Source organism: Chelonoidis abingdonii, chromosome 8 (genome assembly GCF_003597395.2).
Source record: "Chelonoidis abingdonii isolate Lonesome George chromosome 8, CheloAbing_2.0, whole genome shotgun sequence".
Lineage (NCBI taxonomy): Eukaryota > Metazoa > Chordata > Testudines > Testudinidae > Chelonoidis > Chelonoidis abingdonii.
The window spans coordinates 60,560,478-60,573,638 of NC_133776.1; the positions used below are offsets into that span (position 1 = coordinate 60,560,478).

General features: G+C 51.7%; 1 protein-coding gene across 3 annotated transcripts in view; it reads left to right on the forward strand.

The window, feature by feature from the left end:
- The window catches only part of PHKA1 (phosphorylase kinase regulatory subunit alpha 1), a 101,743-nt gene that overhangs the window by 23,813 nt on the left and 64,769 nt on the right, over window positions 1-13,161 (forward strand). For all 3 annotated transcript variants that reach the window (XM_032791611.2, XM_032791612.2, XM_032791613.2), the window contains exons 9-12: window positions 2,268-2,321; window positions 4,019-4,141; window positions 5,107-5,202; window positions 10,055-10,162. In XM_032791611.2, coding sequence (XP_032647502.1) covers window positions 2,268-2,321; window positions 4,019-4,141; window positions 5,107-5,202; window positions 10,055-10,162 — 381 coding nt within the window. The remainder of the gene's footprint in view (window positions 1-2,267; window positions 2,322-4,018; window positions 4,142-5,106; window positions 5,203-10,054; window positions 10,163-13,161) is intronic.

Sequence of the window (13,161 nt, forward strand, 5' to 3'; positions counted from 1 at the left end):
CAGCTTGAGCCTCGCTCTTACAAAGAATCTTGTTAAAAAACTTAACACATCTGCCCCAGGCTGGCTTTCCAAGCAGCTAGTTAAGAAGAGTGAAAAAAATTCACGGCTTTATGGTTCTTCAACACAATTCCCACGCTGCCACGATGTCACAGGGTTTTTTCCCACTTTGAACGTTTAGCGCTCCAAAAAGTGGGGACTGATGTCACTTCTAAGCTTATTTCTATAGCTGATTGGTCGCTTGCCCAGCCAAATAATTAGTAGCGTTTTGCACACTTCTGTTCCCAAAACTTCCCGGGACCAGACCCACAACCCCTGAGTCTTACACAGGAGAACATAAAACCATTCCCCCTTCTCCCTGACCCCAGACTTTCTTCCTGGTTGGCTTGGGAAGCTATAACAGATCCAAACTCCCTGGGGATTCTTAACAAGAGAAATTCTAAACCTTCCTTCCTGTTCCCCACCATCCCTTGGTGAATTTAGACTCAATCCCTTGTTCCACAACAAGGAAAACATCAATCAGGTACTTCTTACATTTTTTACTTTTTCTTTTTTTTATCTCTGTCACTTCAGGGGAAAATGTTAAGGGGATTCGAGTATATAATAGGAGGACTTCCCTCCCTGCCCCCGCCTGATTTCAAAGTTACAGCAAACAGAGGTGAAGATCCTTCCAGCAAAAGAATAAACATTCACAAGTGAGAAAACAACATACTAATCCGCCTTGCTGGCTACTTCAAGGTTTGAAGTAAAGACGATTCATAAGATTTTGGAGAGTCTGGTTATACGTCTGTCCTTTGTCCCGCAAGAGCGAAGCGAACAACGAACAAAACAAACAACACAATCAAAGACTTCCCTCCACCAAGATTTGAAAGTATCTTGTCCCCCCATTGGTCCTCTGGTCAGGTGTCAGCCAGGTTTACTGAGCTTCTTAACCCTTTACAGGTAAAAGAGACATTAACCCTTAACTATCCGTTTATGACAAATCCCAACCCCATACTGACACACAAACCGAAGTGAGCCACCTTGGCTGGTGTATAGCTAATAAAAGAGGACAATGAAAGGGGGTGGGATAGGTGAGAAAGAGGGCCTGAAAGCCATGGTGGGCTGTATGCTGGGTGGCTGTTCTTTAGTGACACTCTAACTCTGCTGTACAGTAACTGCTCACTTAAAGTCTTCCTGGTTAATGTTGTTTCGTTCTTATGTTGCTGATCAATTAGAGAACATGCTCATTTAAAGTTGTGCAATACTCTCTTATAATGTTGTTGTTTGGCAGCCACCTGCTTTGTCCACTGCTTGCAGAAAGAGCAGCCTGTTGAATCTAGCTAGTGGGGGCTTGGAACCAGGGTGGACTGGCAACCCCCTATCAGACCCCTGCTCCCCTAAGTTCCCTGTGCGGCAGCTGCCCAGCAGGCTATCAGTTGCCTGGCAGTTCAGCTGTCCCTCCCCCCACTGCTGGCTGCTGCTCTTGGGAGCCTCCTGATGGCTGTGTGGGGGGATGGGGGGAGGGAGAAGGGTGATTAATGTCAGGGTGTCCCCATCCCCCCCGCTCCTGCCCCCTGCTTAACCCATCTTCAGAGAGCTGGGGTGGCATGGGGACGATGGAGGTGACAGGCCTCAGGACAGGAGGAGCTTGCTGGCAGCAGCTGCTGTCTCAACTTGCTGATCTACTTAAAAGGGCAGTGTACTTAGAGTTGGGTCAGCGTACTTAAAGGGGCAATGCGTGCGCTCTCTCACACACAGGGTGTATGTCTGTGTGTGTGTGTGTGTGTCTCTCTCTCTCTCTCTCTCTCTGCCATGTTGTCTCCCCTCCCTCCATTCCTGCTGCCTTGTAGAATGTGAGGCTACATTGTTGTTAATGTGTTTACTCTTGAGGGCTCAGCGGAGTACTAGTTCATCATTTAGCAGTAAGGCATTCCCTGGGAAATATTCTACCCTCTGACTCCACCACCTCAACTAAGCTTCACAGTCATCATTGGTGTGTACAGTATTAAATTGTTTGTTTAAAACTTATAGTATGTGTGCATAAATAAAAAATACAGCCTTTTGTCTGACAAAAAAAAAAATTAGGTCTGCAACCTAACACCTCTCACCCCTCCCCCATTTACATTAATTCTTATGGGGAAATTGGATTTGCTTAACATTGTTTTGCTTAAAGTAGCACTTTTCAGGAACATAACTCCTTGCTTAAAGTTATAGTGACTGTAACTGCATTGTATCCAGCAGTGAGGAATGGATCCTTGTCCCAAAGTGAATTTCCCTTTCTCTTCCAGGGGCGTTATGGCTGCTGCCGGTTTCTCCGAGATGGGTACAGGACCTCTAGAGAGGTGTGTATTATGGGATTTGCTGGCTGGATTTTCCTTTGCTTTGCACCAGGCAGCTGCCTGATTGATGGAGTGGTGGGGGTGGGGGGTGTCTCTAGTTCCTTTTACTACACTTAAAACATCAGCCCTGAGATGGTTTGGGTTAAAGGAAGTCCATCTAAAACTGTCTGGCACAGGAGGGGATGATGGAGGGGCCCTTTAATTCAGGAATCACTAAAGCTTCCACGTAGTAACACAGCCAAGAGAGCCAGCATGCAGTGGCCAATGGAGCAGCAGTGTTGGGTCACAGAGGGAACCCTGGTGACTGAGGGCTATGGAAGGAGAGGAGGAGTGTTTGCTGCTAGGGGATTATATCTATCCACCCTGGTACTGAGGCCTGCTGTGGGGATGGGGCATGTTTCCTGGGTTAATGTCTCCAGGGGAGGTAGAGGGGACCTGCCATCTCTTGCAGGAGTCCTGCGTAGTCAGGGCCTTCAGCCCCCTCCCAATTCTGCTCCTGCTGTGCTCTGCTTGGGCAAGATTAGCAGCACTTGGACAGTGATCAGCACTGAGCTCCATACTGATCTGCATCTATGAAGACCCTTGCCCCTGGGAAATACGACCTTCCAGGAGTGGGGGAGTTGCTTGGGAGAAGCTCATTTCCTCCTCTTCCTCTCCAGCACTCCCATTCTGCTATCACACAGCTGAATGCCTGTGAAAGATGGAACCCTGCTCCTCCCCATCCTTGGGGTTTCTGTAGGACCCGCCTCCTCCCCACTGGACTTCTGCTTTGAAGCTGTGTACATTTGTAATAATTACATAACAGATGATGGGGGTGAACTATGTACAACTCCGCTATACTCCCTGTTCCTGCATCTCAGCTTAACTCTGCCAAAGCCAGACCAGAGATGTCTCTTCTGGGCCTTGTGGGAACACATTATACAGAGTGAGGCTCACAGCTATTGTATGCAAAACCTTGAGCTTTGGTGTTAATGACAGCTACCAGTCAGCTGCCAGGAGAGGGAATCCTATGATTTCTAAGTAAATATTTTAATACACACATTATAAACAGTATTTGGAATACTTACACATTTTAAACAGAAGATATTGGGTAGCAAATCTACTGGTGTTCCTTGCACTGACTTTCACCACTCTGCTGCTGTCATGTATATTTCACGGTGAGTGCTACACTTTTTAGCAGGCACGTTCCCTACTGATCTTAAAATGTAGTCTGTGTCACTTGGATTCTTCCCAGTTTGAGAAGAAAGCGTTTCATAGCTTTGTCAGAAAATAGCAGTCTGGGAATCCTTTCAGCTAGCAGCATTCTAGCCCTTGGGTTAATAATGATCTAAACTGTAGTAATAGATATGTAATAGTAATTTATATGGCTATGACCTAGGTATTGACTGGTCTCAGTTTCTGGGGAGATCGGAAAGCTGTAGCCTGTATCCAAAATGATATGTTGGGATCAGCTTGTAAAATCACATGCTGCCCTATAAACCTGGGTTATGCAGTCATGCACGATGGGCAGCTACCCCCTGCCTTTGGATGCAGTTCCCAGGGCTGGAGCAGTTCATGGCCAGATGGTCACCATGTGAGCACCCAGCTGCCGAAGCAGTCAGGAGAGGATGGCTCAGAAGGGAGAGGGCATTGGGCCACTGGGCCAGAACAAGCCTCCAGCTGTAGCTTTGCGTGACGTGATCCAACGTATCTCTGCACAGGACCCAAATCGCCTCTATTACGAGCCTGCTGAGCTGAAGCTCTTTGAGAACATTGAGTGCGAGTGGCCTTTGTTCTGGACCTATTTCATTATCGACGGGATCTTCAGTGGCAATGTAGAACAGGTAAGATGTGGGATGGAGAGGGCACTCGAATTGGGGAGGGGAGCCTGGCTTTATGGGGAAAAATAAGCTAATTGTTTGCCTGTCAAACACAGTCCCCTGGGTGCCCTTGTCAGTGTCTCTATCTCCTCCGCTCCAGGTGCACCCTGCTTTGTTATCCTGGGGTCTCAGAACTGCTGCGCTGCCTTTGTGTTTTTTACTGTAGTGCCTAGGAGCCCAGTTATGGGCCAGGTCCCCCATTATGCTTGGCCCCATACAAACGGAGCAGAAAGACACCCCCTGCGCCCAGTGGTTTACAAGGGAATAAACACTGAACTGCTGGCATGGCTGCTGGGGGAGAGGGGCCAGGCTCTGCGCTCCCCTATGTGCATAGAGTGAGCACATCGGTTCTGCATGTTGCTATTTAACACTTACATGTGCATTCCTAATCCCAGTTGCTCCCATGGGGGTGGGGAGGTCTGGGGCTAAATTCCCTGTAAGCCACATGGTCATATAGTAACTTATTAAGTGCTGCACAGGCGCTCGGGGAACCCACCTGGCCGAGACCTCCCGCAGCCAGGGGAGGGGCACCCTGGACCCAGACCTGGGGAGGAGAGAAGTATGCACTGTGGGGAGTCCTCTCGCTCTCTCTTCCCCCCCCACTCCCCTCTGTAGCCATGGGGCAGCCTGCATCTCATCCCCCTGGCCCCATCCCAGAGTCCACACCCACTCCTCCCAACCTTCTATCCAAGCCCTGAGCCCCTCATCCCTGGTCCCACCCCAGAGCCCGCATCCCCAAGTGGAGCCTGCACACCGCTGAACCTCGACCCTCTGCCTCAGCTGTGAGCCCCCTCCTACACTCTGAACCTCTCGGCCCCACCCCACCACATGAATTTTGTTATGCACCAATATGGAGGTGATGTGTCTGGGAGCGCTGCCCTTGGGGATGTTGTGTTGGGAGCTGATTTCCTGTGGTGCTTCCCCCTCAGGTCCAGGAGTACAGGGAGGCTCTTGAAGGTGTGCTCATCAAGGGGAAGAACGGAGTTCGCCTGGTGCCGGAGCTATACAGCGTCCCTCCCAATAAGGTAGCAGGGCAACCTCCATCTTGAGCACTTCCCTAACGGCAGGCTGTGGCATGACACACCTGCCTCCATTTCCCCTTCACAGTCTGTGTCTCAGCAGCAAATTCAAACCCTTTTATTCATGTGAAGAGCCACAGTCTGCAGATCCCTCATGGTAAAAGGCAGCTTCTCCCTAAACCCCAAAGTAAAACACGGTCCCAGGACAGCAGCTCTTCAGTCCCATTCAGAGGTCACCCACCAGAGTCATTAACCGTGATGTGATTGGAATAACAGAGATTTGGTGGGATAACTCACATGACTGGAGTACTGTCATGGATGGATATAAACTGTTCAGGAAGGACAGGCAGGGCAGAAAAGGTGGGGGAGTTGCATTGTATGTAAGAGAGCAGTATGACTGCTCAGAGCTCCGGTATGAAACTGCAGAAAACCTGAGTGTCTGTGGATTAAGTTTAGAAGTGTGAGCAACAAGGGTGATGTCGTGGTGGGAGTCTGCTATAGACCACCAAACCAGGGGGATGAGGTGGACGAGGCTTTCTTTTGGCAACTAGCAGAAGTTACTAGATCATAGGCCCTGGTTCTCATGGGAGACTCAATCACCCTGCTATCTGCTGGAGAGGCAATAGACGGTGCACAGACAATCCAGAAGTCTTTGAAATGTGTAGGGACAATTCCTGGTGCACGTGCTGAGGAACACACTAGGGCAAGAACTCTTCTAGACCGGCTGCTTACAAACAGGAAGAGTTAATAGGGGAAGGCAAAGTGTGCATGGGAACCTTGGAGGCAGTGGACATGAGAGTGGTCGAGCAGAATCCTGAACAAGGAAGAAGGAGAGCAGCAGGTTACGGACCCTGGATTCAGAAAGCAGATTTGACTCCCTCAGGGAACTGTATGGGCAGGATCCTGTGGAAAAATAATATTGAGGGGGAAAGGAGTCCAGTGAGGCTGGCTGTATTATAAAGATCCTTATTGAGGTGCAGGAAAAAACCATCCACATGTGTAGCAAATAGTAATTATTGGCAGGCAACCAGCTTGGCGTTAACAGTGAATCTCTGCTGATCATAACACAAAAAAGAAGCTTACAAGAAGTGGAATATTGGAAACAATGACCAGGGAGGGTTAAAAATATTGCCTCAGCCATGAGGAGTGAAATCAGGAAGGCCAATCCACCTTTGAATTAAACTAGCAAGGATGTTAAGAGTAACAAGCAGGGGCTTCTTGCAGGTATGTGTTTAGCAAAGAAGGAAGTCAAGGAAAGTGTGCGGGCCCTTACTGAATGAGGGAGCCAGCCTAGGACAGAGGTATGTGGAAAAGACGAACAAGGTCAGCTCCACGACTGCTCGACTGCGGCAGCACAGTATGGGAAGGCAACCAGCCCTTGGAGAGAAGTGTTCTGGACTATTTAGAAAACTGGACGAGCACGTCCATGGGGACTGAGATGATAGCTCGAGGGTGCCTAAAGATTGTTTGATGTATTGGAGCCGTTAGCCATTCTCTTGAACACTCATGAGCGAATGGGGGCAGCCAAATGATGGAAAAAAGGCTAATTGTTAGTGCCCATCTTTAAAAAGGATAAGAAGAGGATCGGGACTTACGGCCAGTCAGTCTCTCCTAGTCCTGAAAAAAAATCATGGAGCAGGTCCTCAAGAATCAATTCTGAGTAGAGAGAAAGTGATCAGGAACGAGTCAGCATGGATTGCACGGGCAAAGTCGCGCGATCGGACTACTCATACAGTGCCATTCTATGAGGGAAGATACTGGGTCTGGATGAGGAAGCAGTGGATGTGTTATTCCTTGACTTTAGCCAAGCTTTTATACGGCTCCCACAGTATTCTGCCAGCCAGTTAAAGTACGTTATGGGCTGGAGTAAATGACTATAAGGATGTGGAAAGGCTGGCTAGTTGTCGGCTCCACAGTGTGATCAATGGCTCCATGTTAGTTGGCAGCGGTTTTTAAGCGGAGTGCCGCAAGGCTGGTTTTGTTCAATTTTCATAATGATCTCTAGGATGTGCGTGTGGACTTTGCACTCTTCAGGCAGTTTGCGTGACACTAAACTTGAGGATAGTAGTAGGATACGAGGGACCTAGGCAATTAGGACTGGGTCCAAAGAACCTGATGAGGTATCAACAAGGACGAGTGCAGAGTCCTCGCTTTTCTGGACGGAGAATCCCATCCCTGTTACAGACTAGGGACGACATGGTTTAGGAAGGCAGTTCTGCAGAAAAGGACCTAGGGTTACAGTGGATGAGAAGTGGTTGAGTCCTACAGTGTTGCCCTTGTTTGCCAAGACTAACGCATTTTTGGCTTTACCTTCGGGGCATTTTGCAGCAGATCGAAGGGAACTGATCTTTCCCTCTGTTTGGACATTTGGTGAGGCTCATCGGTAGTACTGTGTCAGTTTGGGCCCCACACTACAAGGATGTGGAAATTGGACAAAGGTCAGTGACGAGGCAAAAAATGATTAGGGGTAGGTGGACACACATTGATTATGAGGAAAGGCTTATGAGGGGAACTGGTCTTGTTTAGTTTTAGAAGAGAAGAAGATGGGTGAGGAGTTGAGGATTTGATAGTGCTTTCAACTCCTGAAAGGGGGTTTCCACGAGGATGGATCAGACTGTTCTTAGTGGTACCTGATGACAGAACACGGAGTAATTGGTCTCAAGTTGCTAGTGGGGAGGTGGTTAGGTTTGGATATTAGAAAACTTTCACTTAGAGGGTGGGATAGCACTGGAATGGGTTACCTAGGGATGTGATGGAATTCTTCCTAAGAGGTTTTTTTAAGGTCAGGCTTTACAGCCTGGCTGGGATTGTTTAGTTGGAATTGGTCTGCTATTGAGCAGGGGGTTGGACTAGATGACCTCCTGAGGTCCCTTCCAACTCTGATATTTTATGATTCTATGAACACTCAGTCCCAGTTCCATTCCTCTGTCCCAGGGACCCACTCTCCAGGCCTCCCGCTGAGAGTTCCCAGACCTGCTGCTGTCCCATGAGCCATGAAATGTTACTCTCCCTTGAAGCCTTGGGGCTCAGCCTTCTCCTGTAGCCCCAAGTCAGGTCTCCTGTGACAGAGGCTCCTCTGCCCTAGGGCTCCTCACCTGTGTACTCCATCCTGCTCCAGGGAACCTCCCTCCAGGGCCAACCCTTGCTGCTGGGCTCCTCCCACAGCCCTCCCTCCACTCGGTCTTCTGCCAAAGTGTGCCCTATAGTGTTAGTCTCCTAGGCCTCCCAACCTGTGAGGCCTCCTCTGCTCCTGGGATCCACCCTCGAGAATCAACCCCTTGCTTCTGAGCCCAGCTTGCACTGACTAAGCTGACTCTGCCACAAGTTCTTTGGCCCCTTGGTAGGGTCCTCCAGCTCTAGCCAGTGCTCCCGACAGTTTTCTTATGGCGGGTCTCCTGCAGTTCTTTCCCTCAAGCAACTCCCTGCTCCTTCTGCCTGTTATCTGGCCTCAGGCAGCTCCCACTTGCCCAGTCTTGTCTCCATCTCTCTGTGTATGTGACCCAGGTGCCTTCTCTTAAGCCTCGTTGGGCAGCAGCTGCCCTGTCACAGTCACTGGGCCCCACTTCCTCTTAAATGAGCCAGTGGGTGACAGGGCTGCACCTTATGCCCAGGGCCCAGGCTCTTGCTTGAAGCATTAGAGGTAACAGGAGTCAAAAGGGATCCAATCTCCCTTCCCCTGCCACCCCATAGATGCTCCCTCTACCAGTGCCCAAAGTGGGGAGGGGCAGTGATGACAGCTGTTATCCAAGACACCTGTGCATCACTGTCCACCTGCCTGGGCAGGGGCAATGTGGGGTGAAGCTGGGCACCCCTGCTGAATACTCAGAACAACTGGGGCTGATACCTGCAGGAATCCCCCTGCTGACTTTCCCCTCCCCCTTGTGCATGGGCTGGGTGGGGTGAGCATGGCTTGCTGGGTCTCGTCTCCAGTGTGCTCCATTCCTGGTCAGGACTAAGACTGGACATTGCTGTGACCCCTGCCCTATGGGTTGAGGGGATGTCCATCACGCCAGTTCTCTGGGTTAACGCTGCCCCCTTACCAACTGGTGTGTGGGGTTGGGGGGTGGGCAGGGTCTGTGTGCTCCCTTCCCTCTGAGGTCAGAACAGCTGGCTCCAACACCCCCCGACCTCAGGCCTGCTGTCCTCAGGATGGAGTGGGTACATCTGCGCTGCCCTTCAGCTCATTGCAGCACTCACTGTGTACGCACTGCTTGTTCCAATGGGTGTCGCTTGTTGTTGAGGCACCTGCCCTGCCAGGCAGTACTTTAGCGGTGTTCTAAGCTCTGCTGGCTGCCCTTTGCCTCCCCTCTGTCAGTCTCTAGGTCTGTGTGCCTGACCCCAATGAACCAAATGTCTGAAAGCAGCCCAGGAGGAAGGGGCATGCAGGGGCAGCTATGATCTCCTGGGGATGGGTACTTTTAAAATGTGTCAATTGCCTTTAAAGTCAGCATCCAGCTGCCAAGAGTGAGAGGATGCCACAGCCACGCTGGGGATCCTCTGGTAGCCTAAGAACTCTGCTGCACTAAATCAGGAAGATCCATGGGAATGCTGCTACAATGCTGTGTGGAAGCTCTAGCTGCTTCCAAGAGATTTGCATTGGGAGGCCCTGAATGTGTGGTATTGGCCTCCCCTAGCTAACTGGGAGGAGGGTGGGGAGGTAGGGAATCTCCCATCAGGGCATGGGAGGGGAAGCTTGCCTTGGTAACACCCCACCCCAATAAGAGAGGAGCCCCCAGGTATGTGATGACAGTTCTAAAGAAACGTTCCCTGCTGGGCAGTGGGTTAATGCCTTGCAACATCTACTAGGCTGTAGCCACTGTAGGCTGCCCGATCTCACACTTTTTTTTTTTTCTTCCAGGTGGATGAGGAGTATATGAATCCCCACACTGTTGACCGAGTCCCTATGGGCAAGCTGCCCCACATGTGGGGCCAGTCTCTCTACATCCTGGGGTGCCTGATGGCAGAGGTGAGATCACACCTGTCACTCTGGCCTGTCAGTTAGTCCAAACTTAGCAGCTCTGGTTGCTGAGGTATTTGTCTGCTCAGGAGTCAGTCTTCATTCCTGTTGCATTAAACATCGAGTTGCTGAGCACTCTTGCCTCCACCATGGTCAGTGGGAACTGGGCAAACTTAGCACCAGGCCCAGAAGATCTTTAAATTTGCAAGAATTGTCCATAACTTCATGGAATATGTGGTTCTTCTTCGAGTGTGTGCTCATATCCATTCCATTTAGGTGCGTGCGCACCGCTTGCACGTTCGTCGGAAGATTTTTACCCTAGCAACACTCGGTGGGTCGGCTGGGCGCCCCCTGGAGTGGCACCGCCATGGCGCCGGATATATACCCCTGCCGACCCAACCGCCCCTCAGTTACTTCTTACCGCCCATGTTGGTCATTGGAACAGTGGAGTGCGGTTTACTGACCTACACCTCCCTAGCTACTCGTAGTTCTCTAGATATTTTGTTGTGTATATAGTTATAGTTAATTTTTATTGTTCATAGTTAGTGTATAGTTAAGAGGGGTTTGGGGATTAGCCCCTTCCCCACACCCGGTGCTGGGGCCCATGCCCGGTTCACGGGTTTCAAACCGTGCTCAGCCTGTCATAAACCGATGCTGACAGGAGATCAACCCAACTCCTGCTTTAAGTGCCTCGGGGAATCTCACCTGACAGATAAGTGTCGTATTTGCAAGGCTTTTAAGCCGAGAACGAAAAGGGATCGGGACTTTCGGCTAAAGCAGCTCTTCATGGAGGCTGCTCTTACCCCTCCGGCTTCGGCACCGAGCGCTGGTCAATCGGCGGGCAGAAGCACCTCCTCGGCACCAGACCGCGCTGGTACTGCCAAGGCCTCTCGGCACCGGCCGTCGCTGGCACCGAAGTCGACTTGGCACCGCTCCCTCTCCCCGAGGTCAAGAGAGCCTAAGACTCCTGCTGATTCCATGCCACCTGCACCACAGCCAGAGAGCTCATCTAAGTCGGATCACCCAGCACCAACACCTGCCATGGTACGACTACGAGGGCTGTCAAGTCTGGTGCCTGTCAGCTCCCCAGCGCGAGCCGTGGTTGAGCTTACTATTCCATCCACGCCGGAGACATTCTCAACGGCGAGGGATCTGATTGCCATGACAGAGTTGATGCTGCTTCAACCTCTGGCACTGCCGGTGTGGGTAATACAGTCTATCGGCAAGCCTGCCTTGATAAGACCATCCTCTGTCGGCACAGCAGAGCGGCATTGTTCACGATCACGGTCCCGCAGATGTTCCAGGTCCCATTGGCGCTCCTGCTCCCGACGCCTCTCACAGTCCTGGTACCGTTCTCCTCCTCGGTACCGGTCGCACTCGCGGCACCGGTTGGTATTCCGTTCGCCGGCCCTCTACTCTCGGCACCGTTCCAGCTCCCGGCACCGCTCTAGGCACTGTGACTCCCGTAGCCGCTCCCAACGTCGACCTTGATCTCGGTCGACCTCCTGGCACCACTCTGGTCGCAGGTCCCGATCTCGTTCCCAGTACTGGTATGCCTCCCGGTACCGGTCCCTGGTGCCGAGTAGGGCAGGGTCCGCTAGAGACAGAGACTCTGCCCAGGGCTTTTCAGCACCTCCATGGCCATCCAGACATGCATCAGTGTCATCCCACGTGGACAGCTCTTATGCTCAGGACCGCGATTCTGATGTGCCCACCAGCGTCTTCCAAGAGGCCCAGGACCAAGGACCCCATCAGTGGTCTTTCTGGACACCTTAGGCATACCACCAGGCCCAAGGCGTACCAGTAGTTCTATCCCGCTCTGTCTCATCAGAGCACCGAGTGCCAGAGGCGACGGTTAGCTGTCCCCCTCTGACTGCTGTGGAGGAAGCCCCAGTTCACCCACCGGACTCCCAGGTTCCTCTGGAGCAGGAGATCGCCCAAGAGCAACAGGCCAGCCAGGACCCGCTCGTCGCCAGCATCTCCTCTTCCTCTTCTCCAGATGAGGCGATGGCAGGAACATCCTTCTCGGGTCCTCCTCCAGTCGACCCGAGAGCTCATCAGGACCCCCAAAGGAGGGTAGCACTCAATATGAACCTCCAGGTGGAGGAGGTCCCAGAGGTAGAGGACCCGGTAGTGGACATTCTATCGGCGGATGCCCCCACTAGAGTGGCCCTACCATTTATTCGGACCATCCAGGCGAATTCCAATACTATATGGCAGTCCCCAGCCTCTATCCTTCCTGTGGCCAGGGGAGTCAAGCGTAAATATATGGTGCCCTCTAAAAGGTACAAGTACTTTGTATGTCCATCCTCCTCCCTTCTCACTAGTCATCCAATCCATTAATAAGAGGGAATGCCATGGCCAGCAGGCGCCAGCCCTGAAATCTAAGGAGGCTAAGCGAATGGACCTACTCGGCCGCAAGGTGTGCTCGGCAGGGGCCCTACACCTCTGGGTGCAAATCAACAAGCCTTGCTTAGCCGCTATAATTATAACACCTGGGTGGCGGTGGGTAAGTTTACGGAGCTTCTCCCTCAAGACTCCCGCCAAGAGTTCGCTGCCCTCTTGGAGGAAGGGAAAAAAGTGGCCAGAACTTCCCTCCAGGCCTCGTTGGATGTAGCAGACTCAGCAGCCAGGACTCTGGCCTCGGGTGTTGCCATGAGGCGCATCTCATGGCTTCAGGTTTCAAACCTCCCACCGGAGCTGCAGTATACCATTCAGGACTTACCATTTGATGGTAAAGGCCTCTTCTCAGAAAAGAGTGACCCTAGGCTGCAAAACCTGAAGGACAACAGGGTCATAATGCGCTCTCTCAGCATGCATACGCTGGTGACCCAACGCAGGCCTTTCCGTCCCCAGCCTCACCACCCATACTCTGTGCCTAGACAAAGACTTTGGCAGGCGGCATGGCTGAGGTGGTCGCAGATGACTGTCAGGACCCCAAGGGGGCCAAAATCAAGGTCCCTCGAAACCACCACCGGGACCAAAGACGAACTTTTGAAGGTGCGCCC